General features: G+C 42.4%; 1 protein-coding gene across 6 annotated transcripts in view; it reads right to left on the minus strand.

Moving 5' to 3' along the window:
* Positions 1-1,372: 1,372 nt before the first annotated feature.
* The window catches only part of DOCK7 (dedicator of cytokinesis 7), a 96,571-nt gene continuing 82,977 nt past the window's right edge, over positions 1,373-14,966 (minus strand). For 4 of the 6 annotated variants that reach the window (XM_026040724.1, XM_026040722.1, XM_026040720.1 and 1 more), the window contains 8 exons: positions 14,873-14,887; positions 8,838-8,963; positions 7,670-7,759; positions 6,632-6,868; positions 5,677-5,820; positions 4,779-4,885; positions 3,546-3,713; positions 1,373-1,972 (listed from right to left, as the gene is read on the minus strand). In XM_026040724.1, coding sequence (XP_025896509.1) covers positions 1,930-1,972; positions 3,546-3,713; positions 4,779-4,885; positions 5,677-5,820; positions 6,632-6,868; positions 7,670-7,759; positions 8,838-8,963; positions 14,873-14,887 — 930 coding nt within the window. In that variant the 3' untranslated portion in view covers positions 1,373-1,929. Of the gene's footprint in view, positions 1,973-3,545; positions 3,714-4,778; positions 4,886-5,676; positions 5,821-6,631; positions 6,869-7,669; positions 7,760-8,837; positions 8,973-14,872; positions 14,888-14,966 lie in introns of all 6 variants that reach the window. The other 2 variants (XM_026040723.1, XM_026040721.1) reach the window with 1 other exon arrangement.

Raw genomic sequence — 14,966 nt, forward strand, 5'->3', positions numbered from 1 at the left:
AGCCTTTTGCAAACCAGACCCTCCCTGTGCTGCAATCATTTTCCTTGCAAATGTCCAAGATTCCTGCACCTCTTTCAAGGCCTTGTTAACACCGCCTTGTTAACATCGGGCACACACAAAAACATCAGGTTAGAGGAGCAATCTTCTCCTGCACAAGATATTCCTTGCCAGGCTGCCTGTGCTGCAAGCCTTGCTAAAGCACCAGCTTGGTAATAGGTGTGTTTGCAGGAAACAGCACAACCCCTTTGCAAGGAGCGCTGCACTTGGATCACCCAAGCAGCTCCGCTGCTGCAGAGCTCTTGACCAAGAGTGAAATGTTGCAGGACGGGGCTCCCCTCCCCAAAACCCACGTCGGCAGCAGCCTGCATCGTGCAGCACCCCGGTGCTGACCAGCCCTGCTCGGGAGAAAGAGCCTGAGCTGCTACAAGCTGCGCTGACCTGCAGCTGGCAACACCCTGAAGGAAGATGGAAAAGAGCAAGCAGAGCCGAGCGCACAGGCAGGCACAAACACCTGCCCCACCTGGGGCAAGAGCAGGGGTGGCTGCTGCACCACAGGAACAGAAAYAACAGGAGGGAGAAGCCCCAAACACCACCTGGCAACTTAGCAATATGCCCACATGAAAGGAACATGGAAAATACTTGGGTTTCCAAAGTAAATTTGTAAGTTTGTTCCATTTGTAAGTTGGAACTGGTGATCCATACTTAACGACTGCAGCCTTAAAAACTATTTGTTCTATATACGCATATAGAAAATAAAGAAAATAGATAATTATGTATATATGTATCTATAAATACACAAATGCATTTATATATATGAGAAGAGCTTCTGTTTTACCACGTACCCCTTTTTCTCAGGGGCCTTGTTCAATTCAGAGATAATAAAAGGGATTTAATCCCCCCTGTTTTTTGGCGTAGTCAGTTCCATTTCTGATGTTTCCTGAAAGCAATTAAATTGCTTTGAAGCAGACTTTTCTGACGTAAGAATGTAAAGAATGTTTTCTATGTAAGCTGTAGCTTAGTTAAATCATCTTTGTGTCATTTTTGTTTGTATTTTTTCCCCACGGAATTATTTTTTAAATTGAAAGAGGGACTAAGAAGTAGTTTAGCTGCATGTATACTGATAACCTGCACTGTGCATTTGAAATCCGATGACACCACTGTGCTGGATCTGAATTTCCTAGTTGGTGGATAATATTGGGCACACACAGGAGCGGGGCTGAAACTCCACTACAGGAGGTATAAGTAGTAACAAAGAAGAATGCCTCGACTGATCTGATAGCAATAAACAGAATTATTTTTCTTTGCAGCAATTCCTATTCAGAATTACAAAGAAAAAAGAAAAAGACACAGCAAAAAGTTACCATTTGATTAAGAAGTGTTACTGTAAGACTTACCTTACTCCGAACCTTTTCCCCCCAAGGATGGCAAGCTCTGAAGTCCAATGCACAGGGAATTAAAGTGTAAACATTCACATATTTAATAGTACCATCAAAATAACCATCACTACATTAAAAACTTCAAAAATGCATTTTGCATATGGTCCTAATATAAATTAAATATATGAACTGAAAGTAAATAAATTTAACATTAGGTAATGCTATAAATAAAGGTAAATGCTTTTAGTGTACCTTTGAGTCATAAAAATGCCTTAAAAACAGGTAAGTTTACAGCTTATCAATCACCAGTACTCTGGATACCACTGCCATGATTTTTTTTCAAACACTGATAAGTCTATATTTGACAATTCAGAATGATTTTTGGCCACTGAACGCTTTGATGGAGGAAGAGGTGTGGGATGTCCARGATGAAGTCCAAGTTTTATTTCATAATAAAACTTCTTTGATTCCCAGCGCTGATAACAAGGATCTTTCTTTTCAATACCTTAATTTTAAGTGCTTTTTTTTTTTTTTATTTGGGTTTTTAACTTGTTTATATATCCATTTTGCGAAGGCTCATCCTGCTGAAGGAGTCTCTGAGGGAGGAAAAAATACGGTGATGAGCTTATATTTTCCAYGATGAAATGAGAAGCCCTTTAAGATGAATGACTCTGTACATAATTTCCAATACTTCTACAGCTGGCAACTACAAAAATTAAGTCCATTGATATGAATTCATTGCCTTCATAAATGAATTTGCTTTGTGTCTCTATCTGGGATCATTCAACTTTCATGGCCTACAGCCCTGAAAGCTCAGAGGTTTAAGTCATGGATATGTAGAGAAGCACCACAAAATATCCACACTACTTACTGAAACTGTTCAAAAAATCTCTAAGAGAACTTGGCATGAAATACCTACATTACACACTCTGCAGAGGATGAATTTCACAAAATCATAGATCAACTACCATGCCAGGAGCCAGGGCAATTGCAGGGAGCCCAGGGAAGGTGGGGAGGAAAACACCTTGCTCCTCCCATCCACTTCCAACTAAGGACAGCAGCTCCAGTAGAGTTATAGCAAACTGCCCATCACCTGGGGCAACCCTAAAGTCATTATCATGGGTAATGAGGACATGCCACCTTTCTGCACATCAACAGCACAGATATGGGCAGAATGCAACATCTGCATTAATCTTGTGCAGAACTTGCAGTTAAAAGCACCGTCCATACCCTGCTCAGCACTGGGCCCTTATCCTTTCAGAAACCTCACCCCGCTCTCTTARGCTGAGACTGGGATATCAGTGCAGCCTTGGCAAGACTGGGTGAGCCTACCTTGCTGAAGGGGAAATGATAGGGATAGGGTCCTTTGCAGTGGTGAAAGTCAAGGATTACAGGGAAAGCATGTGCTGAAAAGTGTTCCTCTCCCTGTTCAGGAGCCAGAATAGGCAAATTGCAAGTGGAGACAAAATTTTGYTAACTAAGGAGCTGCCATAAGAGAGAACTCCTTAAGGAGCTCCATATTTTCCACAAGGAAGGTAGCCACAGGAAAATGAGGACATTACTTTTCTTTTTCTTAGGACCCTACACGTAGTCAACCAAATGCATGTATGACTGTGCCCTTTTTTCATTTTCTACAGTAAATGCAGGGAAGGACCTTGTTAGAAACGATGCACGAGAAGCCCCCTGCTCAGTCACAGTTTGTCACCACAGACTAACAAGGTCCAGGACCCTGACTTGGTTCATACATTCACAGAGTGGTTTTTATGTTGGGTCTCACTGCAAAGGAACAGAAAAGCTTAGACTACGACTTTCAGGTCTTCCAACACGTGAAACACCAACTGTTTTCTGCTGTTGCCACTCTATGTTCCCTGGAGTTTCTCATGCCACTTCCCCTGGGAAAAAATAATTGTAAGAGTCTGGCCACCTTGAGGATGGTTTAGAGATTAAAAAGAATGAGACGCAAAAAAAGAAAAAAGAATTATTCTCATAGATCAGGAACTCAAGGRACATGCAAAACACCACCTACCATAACTGCTGGGAAGGGGATGTGCCCTGAGCCCAGGACAGATAAGGAAAGAGATGGACCCATCCAAAAGATCAATACTAATAAAGCCAACCCAATTTCACACCCTCTTTATCTCTGCTGAAGGAGTAAAATCAAATATCCACCTGTGGCAAGCGACTGGCAGCACTGCCTTATATAACTGCGGGATCTTTCTGTTTATCAAAGGTTGCAGGGCTTCCTTTAACCGGTGATAATTCCTTTCGAGTTCTCGCTGATATTCCTTTTGGTCTGGACCAATCAGGCTCTTATTCTTGCGCAGAGCATCTTCACATCTGAAAAACAAAAGTCTGTGAAACCAAATGTGCATAAAGAAGGACCCACCTGCGGGAGAGCTGTTAACGTGACAGCACAAAAGCTTTCCTCTTGTTCTTCTGGGCTGACATGTAATACCCTTCTCTATCTTGTCCTTTGGGTAAGACTCAGCTTAACTGGTGGGTSTCAATGGGAAAAGGAGAAGGTGCCACATCTCCAAATTCCATTTTATTTCTAGGCTGGCAACTCCTTTTTCATTTTAATTTTACTCTCTAATTACATTTATCCTCCCTGAAGAGAATTTAAAAGCTGATCTCTACACAGCCATTTCCAGAAGAGGATTTAAAGACAGATAAATTATTGCTCTCCCCAGGAAAAGATTAATAAATAGCAGACTATGAGATGCTCATCAGCAGCTCTTCTATTTGGAGGATGTAATTTAAACAAGGGCATGAAAAAAACTGTAATATCAATGCTAATTTCTGTATAGAATATCTACGTTGCCAATGGATGTACTTTGCTTGGAACATTTTTATTTCAATTATTATTTTTTAATTACTTGGTGCTTGCAAAAGAGGTTAGATTGAGACTGCAATTTGCATTACTGAAGAGAAAAGTATAACAGCCAAAACACTGCTTGAGAGAACTGTGCCAAGATGCTTCCACTCGGTTCGGAGAAATTCACTTCAGGCAGAAATTAAATCTCCTGGGCAATTCAACAGTTCCTCCTGACCCTGCCAAGCCATGAGTTCATTTGTGCCAATGTGGACAGTGGTGGAAACAGCAACACTTGTTCACAACTGAACTGTCATCACTAATTCATTCCTCATAAAATAGCACAGATAAGCTCAGCCCCTTGGTCTGACTTTAGCAGGGACCAGGCAGCATCACAGAAACAGGGAACCAATTGCTTAGCTGAAGAATACAGCCATATACAGAAACTGGTTAGAAGACAGTAGCAAATACCAACCATTACAACATCAAAATTCCTGTCTGGATACACCCCGGCACTACTGTGCATGTTTCTGTTTGATGTGGCAGCAAGAAATGCATCTGGAAGGCAGCATGGAAACAACCCTCTGTACCTTTTAGTGAAGTCTTTGAAACAGAGCCGCAGTTTGTTATGATGTCTGAAGAGCTTTGGATCATTGGGTATTTCAGACAAGAAAACTTGAGCAACTTCTAATGGTCCCTTTAGGAGAAGAGAAGAAAAGAAAAGAATAAATTTCTCTCAACTGTCCTATCTATTCACTGGAGAAATTTCTTGCATATAGAAATACTCATAAATGGAAACATTTCCTTACAGAATGTGCCTTGAAGAAATTCAGTTACTAAGCCCAGCACAAATCACCAAAGATCACAGCAAATAAATGCCTTTCATGTTCTTTTTAAAATACAGCTCTGCTTCTGGAAAGCAGTGGGAGAAAATGTGCACACTCTACACATTTTCTCTTAAAACGACCCTCAACAAATTTTCACAACAAATGCTCAACTGTCAACCAAGAAAAAGTTTAGACAAAGCAAGTGGAAGCAAAGAAGCTTGGAAGCACAAATTCAGCCCAGAATTTGAAACTCAAGCTGTGTTTTTTCCAGCTCATGCATTAGTACAAGTTTACACCTACACATCTTCCCTCAATTTTTCTCCATTCACTGTTTTTGCTTTCCATTTTGTTCATAAACCCCAGCAGAACACAATCCCACTGCTACCCACCAGAGCCTGGCTAACCAGAGGGAAAATAATAAAAGTTTTTTTTTTTTTTTTTTAAGAGAGAAGGAAAAGCAAACAGAAATGCCTGCAAATGCCTGGAAAGGCAGGGAACTGAGGAAGGAGAGTGATCTCTGCTCAGTCACTTTCTAGATCTAAACTCGTTTTCAGGACTGCAAAATGACTTTAAACACATGCCACAGACTGAGTGAAAATAAAAAAGGTCTTTTAAAAATAAGGCACAAAGTTAAGCAACCAACTTGGAAAACACTTCTCACCTGGTTTACTGTGGTACCTACTGATCCTTGCAGCACCATCTGCAGCATCTTTGGATCTGCAGGGTCTTGGTGAGTTGCAAAAGCCAATTCCTGTGTTTTCTTCTGCATGTCCTCTATGGCAACTTCAATGGGTGTCAAAATGATCTATTCGAGTAGCCAGAAATACAAGATTCTTGTTATGATTTAAACCATTAATCAGAAATAGGCTTTCAAAAGCACTAAGGTCACTTGCAATGTCACTGACATGCCAAGATAACATTAAGATAAGCATTTTTGAACCTGTGTGATCTCCTTATTAAGAACTATGAAGAAGACTGTGATTTTTAAATGTGTTTATACATCTGGGTAATCAGARTGTTTTGAAATTGCTTCTCATCAGGCAGACTGCTACCTTCCTTTGTGGTCAGTAGAACAAATTACCCATGGTGGCTAAACACCTGGAGGTTCCCTGTCTTGCATTAAAACACATTTTTGTATCCCAGGGATCACATCAACTGCTGAAAGAGGCATCAGGATTTTTAAAACTGCATTTTTTAAACAATCACCACATTTTTTAAATTGGTCTGCTTTTAATATAAATTGGATGGGAACAGGAGAAAGCCCAATGAGCTATTTCTAAAAACCAAAACGAAGGGGTCACAAGCACAGTCCCTGCCATGAACAGCCAGAGCAGCTGAACACAGCACTCGTCTGCTCCGGCTCTCTGCAGAAGTTATGCATCCCTAAAAGGGAGAGAAATGTGGACTAYGGAATGGCCAGGAGAGTGTATATGTGCTAATGTGACAGTGTGAAAGGACATAGTTGAGGCAAAAAACTACAMGTACAGCCCGGTCTGCTATGTTGGGTATGTTATGCATGAGTTTCACAAAATTCACTTCATTTAGTCTTACAATATTTCCCTTCAAACACAGGACACCACTGGGGATCTCTGCTGTGCTGAGAACGCAGGCCTCACCTCCTCTTTGTGGATGACATTTATCCTGGTTTTAATGTAAGGGAAGGCGTGGGACGTTGTCAGGATGGTTTTGCGCTTGAACTGCTCGTGCAGCTCCCCGTGAGCTCGGCCGTCCAGCGTGAAGGGGGTGCAATACATGAAACGCCGCAAATTGTAGTTTTTGTCAAAGTAAGTTATCCTGTCCTTCATCTCATACGTGTCAAAGTAAGGYTCCACGTAGGTTATCTGAATGTAGGCCTGGAGGAAAGAAAGAACCCAAGTGTGCAGACAATGAAGTACAGTGCCATACGAGACCATGCTGAGGAGAGCTGATTTCCAATCCCTGTTTTTAGCAACACCAACAACCCAGTTCATTTTCAACTCTTTACTCCTCAAAATGCCCCTAGAAGGACTAAAACTGCTGCTTGTTTTGTTACTCAGAGGAATCACACTCAYGTTCACGGGGATGACTAGGTGCCCAGTAGCTGTTCTTGTGGCTTCAAGACTTGGAAAAAAATACAGCACACTGCCCTACTTCTCTTGTTCTTCACATGAGGTGCCTTTCCTTGCAGATAATGCCTTGCCCACATCTGCAGTTTGATTTCTGAGAYACGTTCCTATTATTTTTGCTATGCTTAGCACAAGATACTTTAATAGGGTAATGTATTAAAGTTGCAAAGAAGTCATAGGCCAGAGAATAGAGAAGATCCCTTCCTTCCTTGCATTTAGAGGAGATTATGAGGAAAGGCACCTGATACTGTGCTGTCCTTTCACGTCTTCCCACCAACTGCTAAAAGGTTCAAAGTTTGGGGCAGGAAGTGAAACCATTAGTTTTGCATTGCTTTGCTGGGAAGATTTCCCTCAACTTGCTCCCCAAGCAGCCACAAGATGCTCTGAAGGTGGATTTCATTGCATATTTGGGGCAACTCAGGGCAGAATTTGGCCCTTTATGGTGGATTTCATTGCATATTTGGGGCAACTCAGGGCAGAATTTGGCCCTTTATGTTTTCACATATTTAGGACCAGTTCTCAATGAAAACCTCTGCTTCATGTCCTTACCTTGTTAGGATCTAGTTTACATTTGTCCACAGGGTTTGAGTCCTTGATAACTTCAAGTACATCTTCACCAAACCGTTCTCCATAAAACCCCTATAATTAAGAGAAATATATGGAAAGGAAGCATCAAATGCAGCAATTAGAGATGTGGGCTAGAGAGACAAAGGCATATTCAGGGGAGGAGAAGCTCCAATGCCTTCAGCCATAGCTGCACCAAGGCTGAATGTGATTTGCTGAACTTAGGAGAATTAAATCAATTGCATTTCAGGGGCAACAGGGAAAAAACAAACCTAAAACCCTGGAAGCTGGGAGAACTCGGGAGCCTTCCAACTGCACACACAGATACTGTATGGTTTGAACCAGTCATCTGAGCTCTSTGTGTGTCTGTGAGCTCAACTGAAAACTAGGGTCAATGCAGGCTGCGCTCCGAAATCAGGTGCTGCATTAGAGCACAGCTTTGCTGGGCAGAATGAAAGGCCAGGGTCTGAACACTGTTTCATGTGCTTAAACCTCAAATAACTGCTGCTTTCAGTGCAATGTGACAGCAACTGAAYGGTTGCGACAGCAGCAATGCGACATCAGGCTCTGACATGACCCTGTCCCTTATAGTAAATAAAACAGGGTCAATTCTGTTTTCCAGTCCTATGACCAAGCAGCCGGCACGATGCAGAGCCACGCAGCTAGATGCTCTTCCATGCAGTTTGATGCTCTTCATGCAGCCAGATGCTCTTCCTCCCCCAGGAGATGACCCATCCATCGTCCTGCCTCCTGGGAAGAGGCTCGGACCCRTGCTGTCCCCCAGACTGTGCTAAGGCAGCGTCTGGCACATGCTAGCCGGCACAAACGCACACCAGATTAACAGCCACGTGATSCAGATGGCCCGTGGATGGTACCCAAAACTTCATCCCAGCCCAGCTACATTCATCAGAGCTGCTTGTGCCTGTTTATGGCCGAGACAAACTTCAGAGAGGGACTTTTGTGTGGCTCACTTTGCAGGCTATGAAATTCAGGCACCTTAAAGAGACCCTAGTTTCCTGGAGTGGAGGCACTAGATGCCAAGGAAACAAAATGACAGAAAAATTTGGGAGCAAAGCTCTTAAATAACTACGGGAAAGTATTTAAACTGCAATTCAGAGACAAAGAATTTGAGACTGGCCACAATAAATCTCACCTCGAGCCTGTGGGAGATTTCAGCTAACTTGGTTATTGCAGGTTCCTTGTAAACAAATTCTTGCTCATCCAGGTCTCCAAATTTAGTTCCATAAAACCCAACCCGGAAATAGGTGCCAAACATCCTCTTTCCATCCTAGTTTGGAGAAATTAAAGGTTATCTCAGGGTGCAGACATGCATACTCCAAGCACRGCTGCAGACACGCTCCTGAATTTAGGCAAAATAAAAAGAGATTTTAAAAACTAAGAAGGAAAGAAAGAAAGGAGGAAAAGACAGACACACCTGGAACTCAGCATGAATGCGTTTAGCAGCAAACACCACACTGAAATTATAAATTAACATAAAATCACATGGATCAGTGTGACCTTTAGCCCAGCCCTGCAATAAGTTTTCCCAGACCAGGAGGAGCCTGAGAGCACTGGATGTCTCTGAGGTCCAGTTAAAGGCAAGTTTCTCCACTTGCATTAATAGCTCAAACTCCCCAAATTCCACGTGGAGAACCCTCAACCTGGCCCATGGCCATGGTGCTGGGCACCAAAGCTGCTGACAGCCTCCACAGGCTGCAGCCCACAGAACATTGCATGCAAACACCCCCAAAATCACCCACTTCAGAGCCGCAGGTAATTGCAGGATTGGGCCTAGGTCAAYAGTCAATTAACACACACACGCACACATACACAAGTGCTTTTTAATAGCATGTTGATTGAAAGGCATTAAGGTTGTCTCTAGGAACTAATTTGTAAAATTGAGGGCCAAAGTCACTCCTGGGGAAAGCAGATGCAGTCCAGGGCGTCGTGGAGCTGCTTCTGTTAGAGCCAGTGGTGAATTTGGCCCAGAAATGCAACAAAAGAACRGAAGGATTTTTGCTGGAAAAGTGACAAAGAATATCTGATTAAAAAAAGAGACAGAAAATAAAACGCCTTAAAAAAAAAATCACACCTTTGATTTTGTTAAAGGCTAAAACAACTCATGTTGCATGCATAAACCAGAAATGTTTTTTTCTTTTTTTAAGCAAGAAATTCTAAAATGTTCACCTTTACTCTCATGGGGAAGTGTGATGTAGCATGTAATGTGCAAAGTTTCTGAGCTGAGTTAGTGTCTGGTTTCAAAGAGCACCTACAGATGCCCTGGCTGCCAAGTCTGTTTTTTGGTTTTTTTTTTTTTTTTTTTTTTTTCAGCCGTTTGCTATGACAAAACTAACCTTTTGCGATGAGGGTGAACATGATCTATGGAAAGCAAAGAGGATGAATGAACCAAATTAAAATGAAAAGAAACACGTCAGTGAAAAACAACCAGCTGGAGGGTCATGTTCAAAGAGCTGAGGAGAAATGTTCTCATCACCCTAGTGATTTTGGTGCACTTCCTCCTCTCCTAAGTTGTTTTGGTAGTTCAGACATGCTATGGCTTCAGAAGAACATTATTTCCTTTTGCTTTGGACATGAACTCATTGGCTGCACACTAACAACAGCAGAGACACATGGCCAAATATAAGAAAATGCAGAGTCTCCCAGAGCTTTGCTCATCTGCCTGACCTCGTGCACATGATGCTCGGGCCACCYTTGGCAGCCATCCCGCCTCCAGAGAGGTGATTTGAACCAATTCCACCTGCCAGCACCAACAACTGGATTTTCATCACACACATGCAGCCTTTCCCAGATGCAGCTCCTGGGGATGCGAATCCCAGCTGGGAAGCTATTACTGTTTTACYAGCAGCATTAGTTGGCAATTACCTGGCAACTCATGGGAGCTACTTCCTTGGTCAAACCCACAGAGAAATGAGTAGCCTACTGAGCCCTTATTTTACTTATCATTATCGTTTTAAAGTTGCATTTTTGACCCCTATTCCCCATGCTAAATTCCCTCAACTCCCACAGCATTTCCAGCATTTTTCACTCAGTTTCAATGCGACCAGTCAGTCGCAGGGAGCCGATGCTCCCTTCTTGGCATTTCTCAAAGACACCTTCCAAGGTAGCAATGAGTCCTGCCCATGAGGAGCTGYCGTATAGGGAGCAAAGCATCTCCCTCAACCTCATGCTGGGTCTGGGCTTGCTCCACAGGSATGGTGGTGGGATTCTGCCTCTGATTGATGGGCACAGAGAACCCTCAGTGATGGACACCACATGGCTACTCTCAATCCACGTGCTCTTCTCCTACTACTTGGCCATGCTGCCAAGGCTAGGCAGTCTAGGTCAGGCTTCCGCATGACTTCCAGGCTTCATCTACTCTCCTGGAAAGACCGGGTCCTTTCATCAACAGGACTGGGTCATCTCCCTCTCTCCTACTTGGCAACCAAGAAGAAATCATCCCCTTCACCTCACTGCCCAGATGGCAAGATGAAGTATTACAGAAACATTTGTGACTATCAATGCCAAACGCAGCTCCAGTGAATAACTCCCAAGCAGTGCAACTAATGGAGCTCCACAGGCCCCATCTGTCCGAGATGTCCTTCCTCCTGCAGAGAGCCCTTCAAGGGCAATGCTAGCATGTGATACAGAGAGCTATGGCTGCACCAGGGCTAGAAAAGAGAGCTCCATCAGCAGTTGAGATGAAAAGGTGAGAAAAACCTGCTCAAGGGCTTGATATGCCTTTGAGCTGCAAGGAAAAAAGCTCTCTCATTTGGTTAAATTCTCAGGGGAAGAAAAAAGGCATAAAGGTAACTGTGGGCTCTCCAGGTCTTGGCTTGTTGAGGGCATAGAGAAAGCAACTGTGGTTGTTCCCAACTGTGTCAACTCCCACCAGCCGTGCGGGAGGAGACATGTCCTGAAATTTTCAGTGCAAGAAGTTGGCAGGATCTAGTCCCTTCAAGGTGAACACCTGCTATGTGGACATTTACACAGACAGCTACTTGTTAAGGGCAGTGTAAATTCCTGTTGCTGTAAAAATAACAATGAGGGAAGGAGAAAATGTCTTTTCATCAGCATCATTTAGTAGATTTCTGGTGGTATTTACTGAAGCAAGTAATAGTGCACTGGGAAGTCACAGGAGTGGTGGTCCCAGAGGATACTGGTGAACCTAGCATCCCAGGACACGTGCTTGTTTTGTCATCACAAAGTCCAACTACACTGGCTTTTCCTGATAAATCCAGTTGCTGAAACTCAGTTATCATAATGATGCCAGGGAGAAAAGGTTGCAGTGAGGAGTACTGGTTAGCTCCTAAGGTGACAGAAGTGCTGTTTTTGCCAGCTGCAGTGCACATGTCGCGTGTGAGGAGATACAACACCAGTCTGGAGCACCTCTGGTCCACAACCAGTGACTATCTGTACTGTCCTTGCCTGCCAGCCTTCCTGCTGCTCTATTCCTGCACAGGGGAGCAGCTCTGTCCAGTACATCCCTTCACACATACAATTTTCCGGCCTGCAGCCACGGCCAGGGTCTGCAATTGGAAACAAGGAGCTGGAAGCAGGTTCCTGCAGGCAAGCAGTCATCTCCTGGCTACTCTTTACTCCCTGTACTTGCTCAGTTTCTTGCTTGCAGTTGACAATTTGGGATGGCTCTGCAATCCTCACTACAATTTTTCCTTTGAAATTTAGTTAAAATCAAGATCTTCATAATCACAGTACTGAAAACAAAATAAATGACTTAAAAATACTCCATGGTCTTGTTTCTGAAAAGAGCTAAAATGCAGATATGAGGRAGAAATTATTAAAAAGCATTTTACATCCTATTATTTTATGAAAAATAATAGGTCTTTGGGAGGAGAAGAGAATGAAGGTGAACACTGAATAGCCATCACAGAACCGGCAGAGCAGATCACAGCCATCATGATTTATGAGGGTTCATGATTTGTTATTATGCATGGTAAATACCTTTCAAAATTGCTGGGAATAAAGTTTTAGAGTTATCACTTACACACACACACAAAAAGCTTTGCCAACAAGATTTGAGAAAAYAGACTCAAATGATCATCTGTTTTCTCCATTAAGACCAATGTAGCAGTGTAGCTGTCTGAAGGCAGAATCAGCCCAAAGCACGTATGAGTAAAAACATATATACACACTTCATATACAATGTGCAGAATGCAAAAGCTAACCATCTTTGCTAAACTGAGCATTGTACTTTTTTGCTTGACTTTAATCAAAGGTCATTTTGCAGTGTTGCCAGCTCTTGCAAGTCTTCCAATATTTATTTTTTTTTTTTTCATGAAGTACGAGCTCCTGGAATCCCCTTGTCGGATGGCAACCTCACCTTGCATACTAWAAACAGTATTTTTAAATTCTTGTGTACGAAAAGACTTTCACAGAAACTTTCTCAATGGGAAAGTAAATGAAAAGAAYGCAATACTTAGCAAGCAAATGGACAAACAGAAAAATCTACAACCTGGTAAGTTTAAGCAGATCTCATACAGGTATTGATGCTTGACTCGGGATACTTTGGTGCTTGAAGCTGGCAATCCTGCTTTCCCTGTGACCCAAGGGGTGAATCCTGCTGTTGGCATAGCTCTTTGGTAAAATGAAATTGGGGCTTCCACAGAATAAAACAATAAAGGGGAGAAGGGAAGAGGAAAATGAAAAAAAAAAAAATCCACAAGTAGGAACTTACCACAACAGACAATAGTAAGAGTGGGGAGGAGGGTCAGCAACCAGGGCAATAGAGGAGAAAACAGAGAGCATTTAATTAGGGAAATTCCAAAAAACAAACAAGCAGCAAATTGGCAGCAAATAAACTTTAAAATAAAAAAGGGTGGGCGTCAATTAAAGCATTTATGAATAAAGGAAAAGGAGAAAAAAACATGCAACAAATCCGAAAGCTACAAAGCACAAAGATCAGAAAAAGTATGGCAATGAGAGAGCACCATGACAGACAAGAACATAAACCATGGGTGTCTTTTACCATGCAATAAAACATGATTGAGTGATGTTAGATTCATAACCAATGACAGGATTTTCTTCAGGGGTCGATTTAGGGGCAGACTGATGAAAACAGATGCTCACAGGCCTTTAAGTTTGTTGGATATTGAATATGTATCATTTCTATTCCTATGACACACTCCAGACAGCTGTGCTACCTCMTCTGCAGGGACTTTTCACATTGATCAGCAAATGATTAACAGGGTCAGCCCTTGAATGTCAGGGGTTACTTTTAAGCTACCRAATTTCACTTTTTGTTAGGCTAGAATTAAAACTCAAGTTCAAGCATCACCAGCCCAAATTAGTTTTATCACACAGTGCAAAGCAACTTCCATCTAGGCCCCAGTTCAGGAAGTGTGGGCTTCAGTGCTCTCCTGTGTTGGAAACTTGGAATGAGCTGGGTCACAGAAAAGCAGAAATCAACTGAATGGCTCAAGCCTAAGCAAATAAGCTAACACCATATTCACCAAGCACTTAAAAGGACTTCTGAGACTCCTCAAAGTTTACATACCAACTGCATCAACTGGATTAGGGCCTGAGTTATCAAACTCACAGCGCTGTGTGTAATGTACAGGGAAAACAGACTGTTTAATACAAACGTGTGGTTCTCATGTTGTATGTTGTAGAAATGTGAGCAGTCTCTACAAAAATGTGAGCAGCAAAACTGACTCCAGGTATCACAACTGAACTATTTTGCTGCCTGATAAACAGCTACATAACAAATTAGCTGTTATTAAATGAACAGAATTAGGTCTCCTACTGTCTGAGATACGATCTGCATATACAATAAAACAGTTTTGCTTTTCAGTACCTCTGAGCATTATTGCTTAAATCGACCCCTGTGGGTGGGGTGAAAACATGATATGAAGAGATGGTATTCTGTGTCAATGCTGATGAAAAGAAATATAAACAAATTATAAAAACAAACTAGTGATGATACAGTGGCTCATTCACCAAAGAACCTCATTAGTGGAACACGTCAGCATCCATGCACTACCTACAGCTTCTTATGAAGAATTTCCTACTAAAACCACAATCAGTTTATTGGTATTTCTTTGGTTAATGAATTCAGTTGTAACAGCAGACAGCAACAGAAATACCCACAACTAGCACATGTGGGCAAGCGTTGGCGTGAGTCATCTGATAAATCTATTAGTGTTCTTTACTAACTAAAATGGAGTTACCTACCTCCCAGCCAGTACTCTGTGTAATAAAAAGTAAAAAGCGCATGTCACAGAAACCAAAAAAAAGTTTCAAAGGCCAAAACATGACCATCAACGTA

This window comes from Nothoprocta perdicaria, unplaced genomic scaffold, assembly GCF_003342845.1.
Source record: "Nothoprocta perdicaria isolate Ctin4 unplaced genomic scaffold, notPer1 scaffold_262, whole genome shotgun sequence".
Taxonomy (NCBI): Eukaryota; Metazoa; Chordata; class Aves; order Tinamiformes; family Tinamidae; genus Nothoprocta; species Nothoprocta perdicaria.